Source organism: Artibeus jamaicensis, unplaced genomic scaffold (assembly GCF_021234435.1).
Source record: "Artibeus jamaicensis isolate MK-2021 breed Jamaican fruit bat unplaced genomic scaffold, CSHL_Jam_final contig_384, whole genome shotgun sequence".
In the NCBI taxonomy this organism is placed as follows: Eukaryota; Metazoa; Chordata; class Mammalia; order Chiroptera; family Phyllostomidae; genus Artibeus; species Artibeus jamaicensis.
The window spans coordinates 6,995,491-7,016,852 of NW_026521810.1; the positions used below are offsets into that span (position 1 = coordinate 6,995,491).

The 21,362-nt window shown below is 44.6% G+C and overlaps 1 protein-coding gene across 2 annotated transcripts in view; it reads left to right on the forward strand.

Annotated features, from left to right (window-relative positions):
- Nucleotides 1-12,435, forward strand: part of NCAPH (non-SMC condensin I complex subunit H) — a 38,646-nt gene extending 26,211 nt beyond the window's left edge. Inside the window, exons 13-18 of one of the 2 annotated variants that reach the window (XM_053664708.1) lie at nucleotides 1,587-1,697; nucleotides 3,021-3,203; nucleotides 3,842-3,955; nucleotides 8,192-8,286; nucleotides 8,676-8,764; nucleotides 11,772-12,435. In XM_053664708.1, the coding sequence (XP_053520683.1) occupies nucleotides 1,587-1,697; nucleotides 3,021-3,203; nucleotides 3,842-3,955; nucleotides 8,192-8,286; nucleotides 8,676-8,764; nucleotides 11,772-11,806 (627 nt within the window). In that variant the 3' untranslated portion in view covers nucleotides 11,807-12,435. The remainder of the gene's footprint in view (nucleotides 1-1,586; nucleotides 1,698-3,020; nucleotides 3,204-3,841; nucleotides 3,956-8,191; nucleotides 8,287-8,675; nucleotides 8,765-11,771) is intronic. The other variant, XM_037166323.2, reaches the window with a different exon arrangement.
- The last annotated feature ends 8,927 nt before the right edge of the window (nucleotides 12,436-21,362 follow it).

Consider the following 21,362-nt stretch of genomic DNA (forward strand, 5'->3'; position numbering starts at 1 on the left):
GGATCCTCTGGTCAATAGCATAGTCAAGTACACCAACATTCACATCATGGGGGCGTTGGAAGGAGAAGAGAGAGAGCAAGAAACTGGAAATCTATTTGAAAAAATAATGACAAAAACTTCTCTAACTTGGTGAAGGCAATAGATATACAAGTCCATCCAGTTTAGTGTCTTAATTAAAGATGTTAAGTGCCCAGAGCACCTAACAAGATGAACCCAAAGAGGCCCACACCAAGACACGTCATGATTAAAATGCCAAAGGTTAAAGACAAAGTAAGAATCTTAAAACCGGTGAGAGAAAAGTAGCTAGTTACCTACAAGGGAGCTCCCATAGGACTGTCAACTGATTTCTCGAAAGAAACTTTGCAGGCTACAAGGGATTGGCAAGTAAGAGTCAAAGAGATGAAAAGCAAGGACCTACAACCAAGATTGCTCTACCCACCAAAGCTGTCATTTAGAATCGAGGGCAGATAAAGAGCTTCCCAGACAAGAAAAAGCTAAAGGCCTTCACCACCACCAAACCAGTATTACATGAAATGTTAAAGGGTCTTCTTTAAGAAGATCAACACTATGAACAGTAAAATGGCAATAAATACATATCTATCAGCAATGGAATCTAAAAAACAAAATAAACATATAGATATGGACTACTGTTTGAAGGTTGCTAGATGTGAGGGAGTCGGGGGGATTGGTGCAAAAGGCGAAGGGGTTAAGAAGAATTGTTATTCATTCGTAGTTATGAAATAGTCATGGGAATGTAAAATACAGCATAGCAAATAGAGCAGCCAAAGAACATGTATGCATGACACTTACTACACTAGGCCACTGGGTTTCTCAACCATGGGTTTCTACCCATGGACATGGGCAATGGTATGGCAATTGCCTGAGGGAGCGGGGTAGGAGGTGGGTAGAGGGGGCAGAGGGGGAAAAACGGGAACAACTGTAATAGCATAAACAATAAAATCTAATTTAAAATATTAATTGTACTTTTATAAACTGTGTGCAACTTAAAAGCATTTCCCTTTCCCAAAGATATGTATTGCAAGTGAAAATCACTGATCTAAGAGCCTGCAAATACCTGAAGGGATGTCATTAGCAGGCACTCCAAAAAAAAAAAAAAAAGAGGCAGACTTGATCTGTGAGGCTCTGGAAGGCAGGGCAAGGACCCTGGATATGATGACAGGGAGTAGAGTTTCTTCCTGTAACTCTGTGGAGAATAGCCTTTGCCTCATTAAACTAGTAAATGAGTGAGCTTTCTATATGAATTGTGCAAACAGCAAAAAGTTGACCTCTTTTCAGATAATTATAGGCAGTCTTGATTTTAGTGAAAGAACCCTTTTTCAAATAAAATTGTGTGCAGGCCTCCTTACAAACCAGCTGCTCTGATTTATTTGGAATTGATGAGGGCTTTGAGCCCTGCTACCTCCACTTGCTTTAGAATGGAGTTTTGCAGTGAAAAGTTGGTTGGATTAGATAACTTCTGAGGGTCCTTGAAACTCTAAAATTCTAGGAGATTGAGCATAGGATCTCAGTTGAGTGGTTGCTTTTCTAGAAATCGCTTTCTGCAGTTTTTCTTTTATTCATTCTAGATCCTAACAGTAGCCCGTGGCCAGAGAGCAGGGACCCAACATTATGAAGAAATTGGAGACTATGACTATAATAACCCTAATGACACATCCAACTTCTGCCCTGGATTACAGGTAAAGGAAGAAGAGCTCTGTTCTATCTTCCAAGTACTAGTGTTTTTCCTGCTCCTATCTCCCCCTTCCGAGTCTCAAATGCTATAGGATTTTAGTCACGTGGAGGTTTTTGGATCCCTGCCCTGCCTCAGGCATTGGGGAAGTGAGCAAAGCTGAGGAAAGAGCCATAGCCTATCCTGCCTTACTGTTAGCCTTAGTTAGAGAAAAGTGGGCATGCTTCAGTAACCAGTCAACATGTAGATGGAGTTGTCAGCATATGCAAAGCACTTGTATTAGTTATTTTGGAATTTCAAAAGAAGAAAACACTTTCTACTCTTAGGAGCTGATATTTTGGTTGGGTAGACAAAACTCATAGACATGAAAAGATGGTGGGTCGTAACAGGGAAAAAAGGTTCCTGTGTGGGTCTCAGGAGACTAGGCTGTAGCTCTGATACTAGTTCTGACAGCGTGAACTTGTACGATAAGACTGGATAGTGTCAGTGTTCCTTCTGTGAGTCTGCTACTGAGACTCACAAGTGGAAATAACAGCAAGGGAAGAACATTAGACTTCATCTGGGTCCCTGCATGTAGGGAGAGGAGAAATAATTAGAAGGATAGTTTATTCACCTTATTTTGAGAGTTGAATTTTTATAATTTAGTGAAAATCCAGACTGATCTCTCGACCAGGGTTTCTCAAACTTTCAGTGTGGATAAGAACACCAGGAGAGCTAATTAACAAGCCATTCCTGGGTCCCACCCCAGAGAGCTGATCTGTTGCTGCTGGGCTTGGCCAACATTGACTTTCTGCTGGCCTGCTGACAGGACACGCTATTTCAGGAATGCTTTCCGTAAAATGAAACCCTAAATTTGTTAAAAGTCAAGGGGCTACTGCAGCAGTTGTGATGACTGTATTCCTTTTAATTCTCATTCCACGTTTTTATTTTATTTTTAAATTTTTTTTATATCCTCACCTGAGGATATATTTTCACTGCTTTTTGAAAGAGAGAGAGAGAGGAAAGGAAAGGGAGAAACATCAGTGCAGGAGAGAAGCATCAATTGATTGCCTGCCATATGTGCCCAGACCAGGGACAACCTTTTGGTTATGGGATGACACTCCAACTGAGCCACACTGGCCAGGGCCATAGTCTTGGTTATTAACAGATGTCTACCACATAGGGTTTATGTACAAGAGGAGGATAACCAGAGACACCTTAAAGTCCACCCTAGGCTGGCCCAGCATAACAGACCATCTGCTCATGCTATGTAAATACAGTTTCCTTCAGGAACATCTCTAAGCCCCTCCCACAGTTTCTACGAAACTTGAAGAGCTATTTTCTTGACCAGGCTGTTGACAGTGATTATGAAGAGTCAGGTGACTTATTTGATGGACCATTTGGGACCTCTGACCTCTCAGCTTATCCTTGCCATTCACCTAAGACAACACAAGAGAACGATGACTCACCTGACACCCGTGGATCAGACATCACTCAGTATGGGGAATCAAACCTGGTAGCTGAGCCTAAGAAGGTAAAGATGGGGTGAGAATTCCATTTCATGGTGTTCTCCTGAGGTCTGTGTCATTTGCCTACTGAATGAGAATTGTATGGTCTGAGCTTGAGATTTTCTTCTTGATTAAGCCACTGCTATCCAAGTGGCTGCTTCTTAAATAGGGCTGCGGGGATGAACTGACACTCATTAGATTTGTGAAACAAGCAATCTCTCTAAAGGTGATGATAAACCACATATGATAAACTAGTCACAAAAAGTATGTGAACAAAGGCTGCAAGCAGAGAGAGTGGGTTTCTGTGTCGATTGGCTGAGACTAGCTGTTTGGCCCTGGAAATCTAGGCCAGATTAAGTTTATATTAAATTATCTGCCTTAAGCATCTATCTGTTTCATAGCAGATGATAGACTGTCATATACATTAGGTTCACTCTTCTCTTTTACACTGGAGTTCTAGGTTAACCTTAATGTACGTTGTACATGACAAGAAATAAGGTTAAAATGAGGGACCCTATTTTACTATGTTCAAGGGAAGCTCTTTAACTCCACGATTTAAACTAACTTCTTCTTTACTTGAACTCCAGTCTCATTTTACAATGTGTTGATGATAAATGTTTCTCTCTTCTGCTGAGTTTTACTTTATGTCACATACCTATTTCAGGTAAATAAAATTGAAATTCATTATGCCAAGACTGCCAAAAAGATGGACATGAAGAAGTTGAAGCAGAGCATGTGGAGTTTGCTGACAGACTCCTCCACACAAGTGGACACCAAGGTTAGCAGAGGTGGAGGTGGCGGAGGTGAAGGGCTCCACTTCTCCAGGTGCCCAGCGTGAGGCGGGGGTGGGAGAGCTGTTGGCGTCCATGGCTCCAGGATGCAGAGTGCCAATGCAGGAGGCATCATCCCTGAAAGAGGTGAACTGAGGGTGTGAACAGGTTACACACAAGGTAATAGAGAGAACATGAGACATTACTCAGGCTTGCTGCTGATCAAAACACCAAAAGTGAAAGGATGTTTATGCTGTTTTCCAATAACAGCTTAGCAGCTAAACAGTGTTTGTCAGTGTAGAGTCAAGGAAGGACTGGAGGACAGGTTAACTGCTGGTACAATTCCAGTTGATAAATGGCTCTTTCAGGTAGCAAATTCTGGCATCTCAGGTGCAATAAAGTGTTTTAGCCCTTTGATCTAATAATACTGGTTTGGAAAATATATTCTAAATTTCAAATACAAAAATACTATGCTGTCAAATTGTCTTTTTTCTCTTTCTAATCAAGGTGAAACCATGGTTAATGTTTCCCAGCTGAATGGAACTCTCCATTAACTAGAGCCCACTGTCTCTCCTATCAGTCCTCTTCTGCTCAGGGGATGTTCTGAGCCTTCCTAACTCAGCCACTTCTCTTGTACCTTCTCTCCTGGCTGAGAAGTGAAAATTATTATTTCATTGAGGACCCTGAGCTATGTAGTCTTGTATATCAGATAAAGCTTCTGTTATGTTTAAGAGGTTCTCTCAACTAAAATGGAATGGGATGCAGACATCAAAGAAATGTGCTTTTTAAAAAGTAGAGAGGGGTTTGCTTTAACCTTTGAACTTACATGACTCTGTCCTCAAAGGATTCTGGTGAATTAAAGGTGTGTGTTTTTTTTTAATCCTCACCTGAGGATATGTTCATTGATTTTTAGAAAGAGAGGAAGGAAGAGAAAAACATCAATTGGTTGCCACCTGTACATGCCTGCAACCTTTTGGTACATAGGATGCTTGAACCAACCGAGCCACCTGGCCAGGGCTAAAGTTTTTTTTTTTTTTTTTTAAGACAAAAAATAGAATAGTATAGTGAATATCTACTTCCAGTAATTATCAGTATTTTACCTGTACCTTTCCACAGTTCTGTCACCCCACCCACCTCATCATGTACACACTACAAGTTTTTTAATGCAAATACCAGACATATATTCCTTTATAATTTTTAAAAATATTTTTAAGTTATATTTTATTGATAATGCTATTACAGTTGTCCTGAGATTTTCCCCCTTAGCCACCTTCCACCCAGCACCACCCACTCCCTCAGTCCATCCCCTCACCATTGTTCATGTCCATGGGTCATATGTATAAATTCTTTGGCTACTCCTATTTCCTAGACTGTACTTTACATCCCCATGGCTATTCTGTAACTACCAATTTGTACTTCTTAATCCCCTCACCTCTTCACCCATTGCCCCATACTCCCCTCCCATCTGGCAACCATCAAAATGCTCTCCATATCCATGATTCTGTCTCTCTTCTTGTTTGCTTAGCTTGTTTTTTAGATTCAATTGTTGATATGTATTTTTTGCCACTTTACTGTTCATGGTTTTCATCTTCTTTTTGAAAAGTCCGTTTAACATTTCCTGTAATAATGAACTTTGGTTTTTTTTCTTGTCTGGGAAGTTCTTTATCTGCCCTTTGATTCTAAATGATAGCATTGCTGGGTGGAGCAATCTTGGCTGTAGGCTCCTGCTTTTCATGACTTTGAATACTTCTTTCCAGTCCCTTCTAGTCTGCAAAGTTTCTTTTGAGAAATCAGCTGACAGTCTTATGGGAGCTCTCCTGTAGGTAACTAACTGCTTTTCTCTTGCTGCTTTTAAGATTCTCTCTTTATCTTTAACGTTTGGCATTTTAATTATGATGTGTCTTGGAGTGGGCCTATTTGCATCCATCTGTTAGGGACTCTTGTGCTCACTGAACTTGCATGTCTATTTCCTTCATCAAATTAGGGAAGTTTCTTTTCAATATTTTTTGAAATAGATTTCCAATGTTTTGTTCTTCCTTTTCTCCTTCTGGCACTCCTATGATGCAAATGTTGGTACATGTGAAGGTTTCCCAGAGGCTGCTTATACTATCCTCATTTTTTTGGACTCTCTTTTCTTATTGTTCTGATTGGTTGTTTGGTTCTGATTGGTTGCTTCCTTATGTTCTAAATCATTGATTTGATTCTCGGCTTCATCTGTTCTACTGTTCTTTCCCTGTAAATTGTTCCTTATTTCATTTGGTGAATTCTTCCTTTCTGACTGGATCTTTTTTATGCTGCTGAGGTCCTTACTAAGTTCCTTGAGCATCCTTACAACCAGTGTTTTGAACTCCGCATCTGAGAGATTGCTTATCTCCATTTTGCTTAGCATTTTTCTGGAGTTTTGATCTGTTATTTCATTTGGGCTATGTTTCTTTGGCTCCTCGTTTTGGCTGCCTTCCTGTGTTTATTTCTTTGTGTTAGGTAGAACTACTTTGACTCCATGTCTTAGTAGTGTGGCCTAATGAAGTAAGCGTCCTGTAAGGTCCAGTGGTACAGCCTCCCCTATTACCTAAGCTGGTTATTCGAGGTGTGCCTTTCACATGGACTGAGTACCCTCCTCTTATAGTTCACACTTGGTTGCTGTTGGCAAGTTAATGGGAGCAATTTACCCAGGCCATTCAGGTACAAGGATTGGCTGTGACCACTCACCACTAACCTCCACCATCAGTGGAGGATCAACTGTGCAGAGACAGAGTGGTGGTACTCTGACATGGTCTGTAGCTGTCTACTGCATGTGATGACCTTGGGGTTTCCCAGATGGTGCAGGCCAAGATCAGCCTCCACCTGTGTTTTGTCTGTGGCCGCCCTGCATGAGCTATAAAGCAATCTGAGATGGCTGATTCTTGTGCTGAGCTTGGAGATTCCCAACTGAAGCCAAGCCGTGAATCTAGGCTGACCATTGTTAGTGCCATGCCTAGGGCTCACTGAAGCCAGCTTTTGCTTATTTGAGAAGATTTTAAAAATTGTGAAGTAAATGGGAGAAATAGACAAAAAAGTGTTCTTGAAAAATAACTAAATAAAATTTAAAAAATAATAAATAAAATAAAAATAAAAATTGTGAAGTGAAGCATGAGCAAAGACCAGTCTTCATATGCAAAAGCATCTTGGGTGGACCCATAAGTTATATGGGACAGAGTCTCTGGGAATCTTCAAGGTGAGTTCAGTAGTGTTAGCCAGGTTGATTTAGTCTCAGTTATGACACCAGCTTGCTGGCTTTGTTGGGGGAGGGTTTAGAAAATGTATAATGGCCTCTGTTCACCTTGATGCCAGACATGTCAGTTTCTCCCTGGTGCTTTTCAAGCCGCTACCCTGGTGCTAGAGCTCAGAGGCAATGAATCTGAGTAGGTGAGTCTGTGTGTGGGTTCTTTAAGAGGAACTGCTTGGGGCTCCAGCAGTTCTTCCAAGTCAATCCCCTCTGGTTTTTATAGACAGAAACTGTAGGGACTTGTCTTCCTAGCGCTGGAACCCTGTGCTATGGGGCCTGGTATGGGGCTGGAACTTCTTGCTCCCAATATATCCCTCCTGATATTTAATTCACCACATGTGGGTGAGGGACCCGCCCATTCCACATCTAAGCCCCTCATACCAATTGGATGGCTGTGGTTTCTTTAATTCCAGAGTTGTCAGACTTCCATTCAACTCCGTTTCTAATGGTCCTAAGTGATGGTTGTTCTATATTTTGGTTGTAATTTTAATGTGATTGTGCAAAGAGGAGAGGCAGGTCTGCCTTTGTTGCCATCTTGACCAGAAGTCCCTAATATCCTTTTATAACTGCTTGCCTGCTAGCAAGGAGGGAGCCATGTTTGTGTGAGTGTGTAAAGTGGAAAGCTAAGTCTACTTTTAGATATGGCTTCTGTGCTGCCCTTAACTGTGTGTTGCAGTTGAAGCTATAAATAATCATGGCTTTTTGTTATGTTGTCGGGTTTTTTTTCTTTATTACTCTGTAATTTTTTATTTCCTAGGATTTTACCAAAAATTCAGTAAATGTTGGTTTCATGGTCCAGGGCTAAGGCACTGGGTCTGTCTATGGATCCTTTTTGTTGAAAATGTACCTAAGAAATTGTTTGGGTTTCATCCAGATGTAGGCTTTTCTTTCTGGAAATAGAACTTTGTAAATTTATATTACTCGCTCGAAAGTGAACTAGCCCCAGATGTCTGATCTGTGAATATCCTTCTTCTCTTAGGCAAAGCACCACAGTGAGACTGGACAAAAAGGGGATCTGGCGGAGGTGGCTGACGGGAAGATGCTGAGCAAGCTCACCTGGGACCTGCAGAAGTGGTGCGTGCAAGCAAGCTCAGGGGCTGGCGTGTCTTTGAACCTGTCTGAGAGTGCTTCAGCCTGAACTCTTAGTGTGATGGACCCTCTGCACACAACTTGCTGTTCTAACACATCTAGCAGTTTTTCTGTTTTTTTTCTGCATTGATAAATGAATTAATATAGACCAACTTTAAAAGGGCATTTTTCTATCCTAGTGGTTGGAATGGAACAGCAGATATATTTTATTTCCAGATAAAAAAGAACTGGAAAAACCTGCCGATCAAGTGCATCTGAAATATATCTTTGTTTCTCATTAGTTTATTCATTGAACATGTGTATTCATGTTGATGAAAGAGCCTTTGTTTCTACAGTTGCAGTGACCTAGCTAAATATCGCCCTTTGTTTCACAGCCTGCCGCCCCTCATGGCTCAGAACCTCTCTGTACCCCTGGCCTTTGCCTGTCTCCTACATTTAGCCAATGAAAAGGTAGGTAACTCTGGTAAGCATGGACTTTTTATTAGATATTTCATGGCTACCTCATAGGATATCTCAAGTTCAGTGACCTACATAGTACCTTTAACCCAGAGTTTTGACCAGACACAAGGAAGGAACTTAGAAAAAGGCCATCAGGTGTGATTAGTAATAAAAATAAAGAGGAAGACCCAAATGGGAAAATTTTAGGTATGTCTATTTCCAACTTGAAAACATAAAGTACCTTCATATCATTGGTGTCAAAGGCTTCAAAGGCCAAATCCTGCCAGTGCCAAAGTCGAGACACATGGGAAATATGGTGGAGAAGAAGGGAGAGCATAGGGTGGAAGGAAGTCAGATGCTCAGGGAGAAAAGTGAGCTCTGTAGGCAACGGCCAGCCAAGTGGGGCCACCAAGAGCAATAAGGAAAGTCTAAAGAATTGAGGTATCTGTCACAAGGAGGGAGACAGCAGAAATGCCACCTGTGACAGTGTGCCAGGCTCTTCACTGTGCTGCACTGGCCAGCGGTTATGGAAAAAGCAGGTAGCAGCCCACCCTCCGGAGCCTTTTGATGCTGCAGGGGGCACCCTGAACATGTGGTACTGCTGGAGACTTGTTGTCCTTTGGTATCCCCAGGCAGCTGGTCCCTAACTCAGACTGGCACTTGAAGTAGAGGACCATGGGCTGGACTTGGGATGTAGCATGTGCTGTTAGCATCACTAGGGCCACGGGTGCCTAGCTGCCACCACTGTAGTTACTCAGCCCTTTCTATGGCACGTGCCTTGCCCTGGAGGTGAGAGGTCAGAGGAATATGACACGTGAAGTATGATTTGAGAGGATCGATAAGATTGGAATGGAATGCTAGCAAAAATTGGGAGCTGATAGCAGTGCCGGGAATTACTGTGTGTCATTGTCTGATCTCTGACCTCTTAATGACTTGAGGAGCAGTGATGACTTCGCTCGGTTTCCCAGGCCTGCCTTTGCTTTGAAGTGACTGTCAGGCTCCAAGGAGGGACTGTCCCCTGTACGGCGGCCTGTGTAACACAGCCTCCAACAAGTGCCCATGGACCTACCCCTCGGAATCAGGGACCACTTCTTCTCTTGCCAACATCTAAACTCATGGCCTCACCAGAGAAGAAACTGTTTCGCAGAAGCTAGTTTTGACTTCAGATGGGAAACAGGTGTAGAAGAGCCACAGAGCCAGGGCCACAAGCTGCATGTGACCTGACTGTGGGGCTGACCATTGGGCCTGTAGCCACTAGGCTGGGTAGCAACTGAGGCCTGAACAGAATAACCCAGTTTAGCTCCCAAGAGAACAGTGGTGTGTCAGAGCCATTGTAGGGGAGTGACATCCCAGGAGCACAAAGCACACAGCTACTGGTTGGAGTGAGCAGCCAGGCTGACTGCAGAGATGGTGTGTCCTGGTCAGAGGTCATGAAGGCAGGATGGGGGTGTCTGGTTGTGGGAGTCAGCACTCAGATGTGTCCCTGTGCTTCCTGACACACCCTAAGGGGTCTGATATCAGAAGCCAACTACATGAGGAAAGAACGACTAAGAGGAAAAAATGAATAAAAAGATAATTTGTTGTCCTGACAAGAAATCCACAAATGGCTCTGAGGAGGACCCCTTCTCTGAGGAGAGCATACCAGCCACGTTCAGAAAAATCACTGCCGTGCTTTTCTAGGGGATGCCTGGGGTCTCACGTCATCCTATGGATGTAGCACACACAGGCTTCTGAAATGTTGGGCACTTCCAGAGCACCGGTCTGAGGAGCAGAGTGCTCCTCGGCTGGGCGTCTTAGAAACCTGTCTCTTCCCCAGGAGGGCAGCTGTGGCCCTCACTTGGCTCCTAAGTAGCCAGGGACTCAGGTAGACACTACTGAGGAGGTCAGTGAGACTTGGGCCCTGGCACTGTACTGCTTCCTTAGTGGCAATACTGGCTCTGTCCCCTTTTCTGTGATCACGGCTCTGTAAGGGGCACCGGGGTGCTCAGCATTTGAAGAATAGGGAGGGAGCTCAGACCGTGACCTTTTGGGCTAAGCACTGAGACCATTATTGGGGCCTAGCTCTGGGCTCTTTGAGATCTGACTGGGAACATGGACCCCGACAGTAACCGTGAAAATCTTCAGGGATTTATGTATAATTCAGTTTGGAGCCACCAAGAGAGATCTCCCCACACTTACCACCAGAACATGAACCTTTGCTGGCCTTCCTTTTCCCAGTCTTTCCCTCCTATTTGTACTCCTCATCGGTCACTCTGGTATGGAGCTCCTCCAATATGCAGTATGATGGGGCTTGGGGCAGCCATGGATGGAGGCTGGGCCCTGTGCCTTCGTGGCCCCGAGTGCCAGTAATGTGTCACGGATAAGCCACACATAAGCAACTTCTGGATCCCGAGCTTCAGACATCACACCTGGGAGGTGTGATCTGAGCTTCCCGTCTTGAGCAGTCTGGGAGGTATGCTATTGCTAGAAAAGGGTGGCTGCTGAGCACAACACATCACACCTCCCTCCAGTGCTGAGTGAGGTTAGGCAAAGGGCTCTGACAGCAGTCCGGTCCTGAGGGAGAACTCGCCTGGGATTGGTGGAGACTTCCTGGACTGGAGATTGAGGAAGAATTGGGAGGTGGGAAAAGTCTGCCCAGAGACTAGGGAGAGAGAACAGATGTGTGGTCATCACTAAGGGGTGGGGTTTGGCTGGGGGAGGACCTGGAGATGCCGGCATGGACAGGTTAGTAAACACACTGTGGCTCCTAGTGGCCTCCTATCCATCTTCCTTTGTTCCTTCAGGGCAGATAGCCTGGCTCTCGGGCCCTGTACACAGAGATTGTGTGGGAACCAGAGCCAGAGGAGGCTTGCTGCTGTCTTCCCCTGCTATTGGCAGGGGTTTGGAACCAGTTCTCTCGTGCAAATTGTATTTACTATGACATAATTTACTTATAATCGTGGACAAACCTCCCTCTTTGTTACCTCAGAGTTTGTTTTATGGTTTTGAGTTCTTGGTGTGCCAGAGTCCATGTATGTTTGATCCACTTTCAGAATCTAAAGCTGGAAGGAACCAAGGATCTTTCTGATGTTCTTGTGAAGCAAGGGGCTTGAGTTCACCAGAAGTCAGCAGGACGGGGTTCGTCACTTCAGTGACCAGGACGTTGCAACTCTGGTGCTATAACGTGGGCCTCCTGACAAGCCTGTAGCCAGCTTCCAAGGTGCCCATTTGTCTGCTGTTCTTTCCTTATCCCCTCCCAGTCTATGAAACAATACCTGGGCGCTTGCCCTTGACAAGAGCTTTCTGCCTTGTAACCATCTAGGTGCAAGGACAGGGTGAGTGTGCAGTTCTGGTGATGAAAACCTATATCCACTGTCTGTATCCATGTGTAGTTTCAGTCTCCTAAGTTGATCTGCTGTTCTTCACACTTTTTTACCCTTGTAGAAAATTATTTCCCAGTAGGCATATGTAGTCCTTTACCAGCTACCTAATTCATTGTACATAAAATACACCATGTGCACTTATAAATGTATGTATAATACTTAAAAATAAAATTCTCTATTCTGGTCAGGTAGCTCTGTTGGTTAGAAAGTCGTCCCAATAAAGCCAAAGTTGTGAACTTGATCCCTGGTCAGGGCATATACAAGAATCAAGAATAACCCATGCGTGCATAATATAGACAGAACAAAAAACTTTGTTTCTTTCTCTCACTCCCCCTCTCCCACTCTGCCCCTCACTGCCACTCTCCTTTTCCCTCTCTCTAAAATCATAAATAATAATTTTTTTAATATAAAGTAAAATTCAGAGTAATGTGCTTGGCAAAATATTTGAGTACCCACTAGGTAAGTATTAGAACTGGTCTGTACACTCAAGGGGGTGCTGTCTTGGTAGCTGGATAAGATATATGTGTCAGTGTGAGGCAGGAAAGGCTTAAGGAAGCACTGAGATGACGTGGCTTGTAGCAGAGTGGAGGAGAGAAATCACTGGCTGGAGATGCAGACTTTCAGATTGGATCCATGAGGCCTAGGAATTCTGCTGGGAAGTGAACTAACTGACTGTCAGGAGCTTGGCCCTGATCCAGGAAATCTGCTTCTAGAGTTTTTGTTTATAGCTGCTCTGCTCAGATCACAGACTCTATTTGTAGGTATGGATCCAAGTGATTCTGTCCCTGGCAGGTCCTGGGTCTCTGCCAGAGCATTCTGTCACCATTCATTGGGCAAATAGAGGTTTTGGATTTAGGTCAGAAGCAGCAAAGTCCGTACTTGGCAATTATTCCTGATAATAAAGCACTTGCTCCTAAGCAAAAGACCACACGAAACAAAAAATAAGTAATCATCCCTTGTACCCAGGAATATGCTTTCCAAATTGTCCTAAATACAGGGTGGGGCGAAAGTAGGTTTACAGTAGTTTGTATGGAAAGTAATACAATAATAAATAATAATACTTTGTTTCATGTACTCACAACTGTAAACCTACTTTTGTCCCACCCTGTATTGCCCGCTCTGCTCTGTTGAAAGGGTTAGGCTTGTGAGCGTGCCAAGGGAGAACCTGTGCCCTGGCATGGTTTTGTCCCGCTGGGCCAGAGCCCGTAACACATTTCCCCATGCTGGGCAGTGCTGGTCTCACTCCTGCTCATTCCTGGGAGTGGAGCTGGCTAAGCCAGTCTAACACAGTTCTCTGTGGTGAGACTGGGCTATGGTTGAATAGCCAGTAAAACTGCAGGGATAGTCCCATCTTCCTCAATAAACTCCCTTCCCTTTTACCCTCCTCCTGAGCTTCCTCCCCCTCATTCACATGGTTTCTGTGTCTCAGTTCTTTTGGCTATGTGTAATAGAAAGCCCAAAATAAGTGAGTATACAAATAAGCGGTCTAGTGTGGCAGCTTCACAAAGTCTATAAAGTACAGGAATGACTAAGGATCATTTCATTTCTCTGCCATCCCTAATGTGTACCTAATCCTTGTTTCAGTGTGGCTGCTGGAATCCAGCCATCACATCTATTTCTAGGTAGCATGATGAGGGATTGGGGGAGAAGGCAACCTACTTTTGATCCGTATAGATTTGCCTTTTCTGAACATTCCATATAAATGGGAACATACAGTGTGTAGTCTTTTGTGACTGGCTTCTTTCACCAAGCATAATATGAATTTTTTTTTAATTAATTTTATTTAGTTATTTTTCAAGTACAGTTTTTTGTCTATTTTTATAATACGAATTTTCAAGGTTCCTCCAAATTATAGCGTGTGTTAGTACTCCATTCCTTTTGTGTAGCTCAGTACCAGTAATATTTCACTGGATAGACCACATTTTGTTTAGCTTTCATCAGTTGCTAGATATATTGTTTCCACTTTCATCTATTGTGAATAATGCTACTATATACATTCATGCACAAGTTTTTAAGATTTTATTGATTTTATTTTTAGAGAGGGAGAAAGAGAGGGAGAGAAACATCATTGTTGGTTGCCTCTTGCAAGCCCCACACTGGGGACATGGCCCACAACCCAGGCACATGCCCTGTTTGGGAATCAAACCGGCAACCCTTTGCTTCTCAGTCTGGTGCTCGATCCACTGAGCCATACCAGCCAGGGTGGAAATTTTTTTATTGCTTTTGTGTGTATATATATATAAGAATTATAGGATCATATGGTAACTCATTGTAACTATTTGAGAAACCACCAGATTGTTTTCCAAAGTGGCTGTACCAATTTTTCATTCCCACCAGCAGTATCGAAAAAATGATGCAGTTTCTCTACATCTTTGCCAATAGTTATGTTTTTGATTCTAGCTGTCCTAATGGTTCTGAACCGTTTTCTTATTAAGGTTTCGATCTTCATTTCCCTGAAGTCTAATTTGTATTGATGTTTTAAAATCTTTTTTTCCCTGTGTTCCTCAGATTAGGTCATTGTTACCAAATTCTCTAAAAGTCGCTCATTCTTTTATCTGCCATTTCCAACTTGCTCTTGAGTCCATTAGCAAAACTTTTATTTCAGTTATAATTTTCAGCACTAGAATTTCTATTTAAAGTAGTTTTTATTTCTCTTTTGAGATTCCTTGTTTCTTCATTTATTATACATTTTCTTTCAACTATTAGGACATATTTTCTTTTAAAATCCTTTCAACATATTTAAATAACTACTTTGAAATTCTTGCTAAATCAGACATCTGGGCCTATTTAGCATCAGCTTGTATTGATTACTTACTCTCTTTTTTAGATGTAGATTTATATTCCTGTTTCTTGGAATATTTAGTAATTTTCAGTTGAAAGTTGGATACTTTGGATAAAACGTTGTAGTGACTTCAGATTCTGTCATGTTCTGCAGAGGCTCAGCTGTTGGTCCTGGTAAACAATTAATCTACCTGGACTCAGGCTGCATATTGCACTCACTCCTTATCACTGTAGATACCAAGACCTGTCCTTATAACTGTCCACTGCTATTTTTTAAATTAGATTTTATCGTTTATGCTATTACAGTTGTTCCAGTTTTTCCCCCTTTGCCCCCTCTACTCAGCTCCTACCCCGCTCCCTCAGGCAATTGCCATACCATTGCCCATGTCTATCGGTCATGCATACATGTTCTTTGGCTGCTCTATTTGCTATGCTGTATTTTACATTCCCATGACTATTTCAAAACTACAAATGAATAGCAATTCTTCTTAACCCCTTCGCCTTTTGCACCAATCCCCCCGACTCCCTCACATCTAGCAACCTTCAAACAGTAGTCCATATCTATATGTTTATTTTGTTTTTTAGATTCCATTGCTGATAGATATGTATTTATTGCCATTTTACTGTTCATAGTGTTGATCTTCTTAAAGAAGACCCTTTAACATTTCATGTAATACTGGTTTGGTGGTGGTGAAGGCCTTTAGCTTTTTCTTGTCTGGGAAGCTCTTTATCTGCCCTCGATTCTAAATGACAGCTTTGGTGGGTAGAGCAATCTTGGTTGTAGGTCCTTGCTTTTCATCTCTTTGACTCTTACTTGCCAATCCCTTGTAGCCTGCAAAGTTTCTTTCGAGAAATCAGCTGACAGTCTTATGGGAGCTCCCTTGTAGGTAACTAGCTATTTTTCTCTCACCGGTTTTAAGATTCTTACTTTGTCTTTAACCTTTGGCATTTTAATTATGACGTGTCTTGGTGTGGGCCTCTTTGGGTTCATCTTGTTAGGGGCTCTGGGCACTTAACATCTTTAATTAAGACACTAAACTGGATGGACTTGTATATCTATTGTCTTCACCAAGTTAGAGAAGTTTTTGTCATTATTTTTTCAAATAGATTTCCAGTTTCTTGCTCTCTCTCTTCTCCTTCCAACGCCCCCATGATGTGAACGTTGGTGTACTTGACTATGCTATTGACCAGAGGATCCTTACACCATCTTCATTTTTTTGGATTCTTTTTTCTTCTTTCTGTTCTGATTGGTTGTTTTTTGCTCCCTTATTTTCCCTATATTCACTAATCTGATTCTCAGCTTCATCCACTCTACTGTTGATTCCCTGTAGACTGTTCTTTATTTTAATTAATGAATCTTTTGTTTCTGACTGGATGTTTTTGGTTTTTTTTGCTGTTGCAGTCCTCACTAAGTTCCTTTAGCATCCTTATAACCAGTGTTTTGAACTCTGCCTCTAGTAGACTGTTGATCTCCATTTCGTTTACTTCTTTTCCTGGAGCTTCGTTCTGTTCTTTCATGCGGGTGATGTTTCCTTGTCTCCTCATTTTGGCAGCTTCCCTGAGTTTGTTTCTATGTACTAGGTAGAGGTGCTACGTCTCCCAGGCTTGGGAGAGTGGCCTAATGTAGTAAGTGTCATACAGGGTCCAGGGGAACAGCCTCCCCTACCACCCAAGCTGGGTACTCGAGATGCACCCGCCATGTGGGCTGTGTACACTCTCCTGTTATAGCTGAGCCTTGATTGTTGTTGGCACATCTAAGGTCAGCCACCACCTGCGCTCTGGCTGGGGTCACACAGTAAAAGCTACAAAGTGATCTGCAGGTGGCTGCTACCTGTGCTGGGCTTGGAGGTGCCCGGGCAAGGCCAAGTTGTGAACCAAGGCCAGCAGCTGCTAGGGCCTGGGGCAGCTTATTGAGAGGTATGGGGCTTGCTGAAGCCTGGTGCTGCAAGGCTGTTTGAGAGAATTTAGAAAAATCTGAAGCATGGGTCAAGACAAGCCACTCGTATGGAAAAGCCACTGGAAGCAGCCTGGGTGGGCACAAAAATTGGGTGGGTCAGGGCCTCAAGGAATCACTGGGGTGGAACAAACAGTGTGAGCCACATTGCTGGAGCCTCAGATGTGGCACCCGCCTGCCAGCTCTGTGGCTCTGTGGGGGTGGGGGAGGTTGGGCTCAGAAAAGGAACAATGTCCCCTGCCAGCACTTCTCTCTGGGAGGAAGCTGCCCCACAGGTCTCGCCCTGATGCCGCACAATCCATTTCCTCCTCACGTGTCTGATGCTTTTCAGTCTGTTGCCCCCACACTAGAGTTCAGAGGGAGTGAATCTGAGTAAGTCTGTGCACAGGCCCTTTCTTTAAGAACTGCCTGGGACTCCACCAGTTTCTGTCTCCCACAGCGTCAGTCCCTGCTGGCTTTTACAGCCAGAGTTAGTGACAACTTCTCTTCCTGGCGCTGGATCCCTGGGCTGGGGGGTCTGGGACCCCCTCCCCTCACTCCTGAGATCTTCCTGATTTTTATTCAACACACCTGAGTGTGGGGCCAGCCTGTTCCACGTCTCCTCCCCTCCTACCAGTCTTCATGTGGTTTCTTCTCTAATCTGTAGTTGTAGGGCTTCCATTCAGCTTGATTTCTGATGGTTCTGAATGCTGGGTGTTCTACGGTTTAGTTGTAATTTTGATGTGGTTGTGCAAGGAGGTGAGCTGTGTTTGTCTTTGCCGCCATCTTGACCCGTGATGCTATTTTTAAGACCTGATTCCGCAGGTGCTCTGTTTGCTTACAAAATTTGGTGGTTGGCCAAGAATTTGGGTGGAGACAAGGTTCCTCCTCTTCGTGACTTCCTTGCTAGAATAGTATTCCCCATCTTCTAGTCACCGTGCCTTGTATGGGCTCTGAGCCCATCCAACTTCAGAACCGGCCACAGGGGGTGCGTGTGGTTGGGGAATGTGCTGAAGAAAGAGTAGCCGTCACTCTCAGAGCTCTCATCCTGCACTCGTGCTCTCTCAGGAATCAGTGTCTCTTCACCAGGTTTCTCCATGTTGGTGGTGAGGGCAGCTTTTCTCTCAAAACTTTTGTCTTATTTCTTCTAACAGTCTCACACTGCAGGATTTCCCCCTTTAAATTTCAACAGCTTTCCCAGCCTTCCAGTCCCTCTGTCACCTCACACTCTTATCGTTTGTTTACAGGATCCTTACTCCTATCTGACATTATCTCAGTCATTATCCCGTCCGTGTCCGCTGCGTCTCCAGCACCTAAAGAATCCACAGTATGTTCTCAGTACATGTTCAATAAGTAAATGATCCCCTTTTGTAAAACTGAAAAACCAAAATATGGCAATTAATCAGTGAATAGCCATGGGACTGAATGGCGTGTGTATGTGGAGACATGGATCCAAGGTGTCTAGCGTGGAACATTGGACCAGACCCCAAGCTTCCCTGTGCCTCAGTTTCCTCACTTATCAGGCATAGTCAGCCCTTCTTTCCCACTCACAGGCCTGATGTTTACAGAAGTGGTTTGAGGAAAGTTGAAGTTGTATAAGCATAAGATGGTATCTACCATAGGAGCATCCCCAACAGTTTTACACACAAGCTTTATTCTTCCTTTTTTTTTCCCCAGAGATTTTTTTTTTCATTTATTTTTAGAGAGAGAGGAAGGGAAGGAGTAAGAGAGGGAGAGAAATACCAACATGTGGTTGTCTCTGTGCGCCTCACACCAGGGACCTGGCCCACAACCCAGGCATGTGCCCTGACAGAGAATAGAACCAGCGACTTCTTGGTTTACAGGCCGGACTCAATCCACTGAAGCCACACCAGCCAGGGCACATTACTCTTCTTAATCTCTGCTGAGGCATGTGGGAGGGTCACTGTGTTCTGCTGGAGTCAGTACACATTTACTCGTTTGTCACCTGAGGACTCCAGGGTTCTGGCATCCAGGCTGGAGTCCTGTTTCCCGGCGAAGACTCAGTGAAGCAAAGAGGAGCCTGTTTGCTCACCTATCTGCCCATCAGATGCACTGCCAAACTGTTCACATCCAACTGCAGAAGCAAAATGCTTCCTTTTGGGCTCTACCATCACCAAACTCGACCTTGAATTCTTCTGAGTCCTGAGCTCATCATATTTTAACCTTTTGAATAAAAATATTTATGAAACAAAAGGCTGCGATTTCATTTGCATACCTTTGTCAGATTTTCAGAGTAGTAAATAGTTCAAGGAAAAAAGAAAGCCGTTGTCAAATGTGACAGTATCACATTGGCCTGCATTGTCTCTCAGCGGATTGATATCTCTACACTGTTCTTTCTGAATTCATGCCTCTTGTTTACAACATCCCTACCTGATCTCCGCAACAACTGGGGTGGCGGCAGCAGTCAGTGAAGATACACTTCCTTCATTCCGTGGAGCTGGATAGCTAGAAAGTTTGCTTCTGGAGCTCTGCTAAATGAGCCTGTTTTATTTCCTGGGAAGGAAACCTAAGTCTTGCAAATGTCCTTGCTTGTCCAAGGGGCTCTGAAGCATGTGTTCTGGTGTCTGGGCCCAAACCCTCAGTACCTTTTTCTAGTAAGTGTTTCCCAGAGTTCCCTGGATGAGGGTGGATGGAATTCATTCACCACTGCGTTTCCCAGCGTGGGATCTGGTGACAGTTCCCCAAGAATTAAACAGTTTGCGTAACCAGGAGCAGGGAGGTCAGGGAAACCAAGGACTAGGAGTGGGAACTGCCCCCTCTTGCAGGAGCATGAGGTCAGGAATGCAGGTGTTGAGGGAAGAGAAGAGTCCACCAAGGCTCACCTACAGCTGTGTATCTTTAGCAGTGACAGAACTACTTCTGTCAGGTGGGAGCCCAGTTTGGAAGACCACCTCTCTGTTCTTACTGATGAAGAAGAGCGCGGAGGTCACAATACTGTCTTAAAGCTGATACTGTCTTAAAGCTGGCTCTCTGGCTCTCGGTCATCTGTATCATTAAGAGTCTGGTCAGGAGACAGAAATGTGTCATGTGAACAGAGAACTTATCTGTGGTAAGACCTGTTTACCAAGGGTTCAGAGTTGTTGATACCAAAAAGGCAAAAAGAACTCTATTTTTCAGGTGTGTAGCAGCTGCTGGGAGCACCCACCCACCCATCACCACCACCAAGGCTGGGGAATGAGGGGAACAGAGAAAAACAAACCTGAAGGAGGAGGCTCCAAGGAGTAGACACTGGCCCCTGGGGCGGAGATGCCCAGGGGGTGCTCTGTCTTCCAAGTGTTGGGAATCGAAAACTGCTGCTACGGCAGAAACTGCCATCAAGGGACGAAGAAGCCGCAGGACACTTGCGGGATCAGGAAGAGCAAGTCCCTTTCCCAGCTCTGTTGTCCGCTTACCTGGCGTGACTGAACGGGAGCTCCTGGCAAAGCAGGAAGGCGGCGTGCCAGACAGCATCGCCTGCAGGGAACAGGGGTGTGGAGCCGAGAAACACCTAGTTGCAGGCACAGGGTGGGTCTGAGGAGTTCTGAAATTCCTCCTTCCATACTACTTTCTTTTGAAATGGTATTTATTGATATATGTTTGCCTGTCTTCAGTATTACAGTAAATATTCTGAAGGTGAGGGCAGGGAGACCTCAAGGAGGAGACGGTGCCTATCTGCCTCTGAGGGGCAGAGGCCGGCCACAGAGCTCCAGGCTGAGAGGAGCGGAGGTGGAGGGAGGGTGCGCAGGCATGGCCAGTGCCAGTTCTGCCTTCAGCACACCTCTCTGGTGCATGGCCTCCTCTCTCTTCCACCCTCCTCCCTCATCTTCACAACCTCCACTCTTCCTTCAGCAGAAAACTTCATCTGCCATCGGGATTCCCATCCAGGCCCCCTCCCCTGCTTCCTCCTCTCACTCCCTCTTACGCTCCGTGCTTTAGCTTTCTCAAGGCCCAGGAAGCAGGGAGCTGTGGGCGGTGTGCTGCAGGATGCTCCAGCTCTGCCTGCGCATGTGCTGCCACCTGACCCTGAGGCTCCTCCTGGTGAAGCCCCCCCACTCCTGCCCAACGCTCCAGGACTTGAGGCACCTCCGCAGGCTCCACTGAGCCTCCCATCCCAATGACTGCTGCCATACCTCCATCCTCAGGCCCCCACTGGTCCCCTGGGCAGAGTGACAAGTGGTCCACAAAACCATGTGCATCACTGTGGTGCAGCAGTTCCGCCCTGTGGCCCCCAGCTCCTCCCTTTGGACATTCTCTTGCTCTCATACCCCTGCACTGAGCACCAACATAGACTTGGGTGAGGATCTTGCAATCAGAGATCACAGACCATTAGGAGACGTGTGACTCCATCACATCGCCCCAGGGTCAGTACTTGCCTGCAGTTCTCCACTGCCTGCGGTCTGGTTACTTTGATGTGAAAACAGAACACTTGTGTGTGTTTGAATCACTGTAACACCATCCGTTCTGTTCAATTAGCTGGATCTCATCTTCACTGGCACGGACGCAAATAGCTCACTCCAGAGAATATGCCAGGAACGAGTAGGAAGATG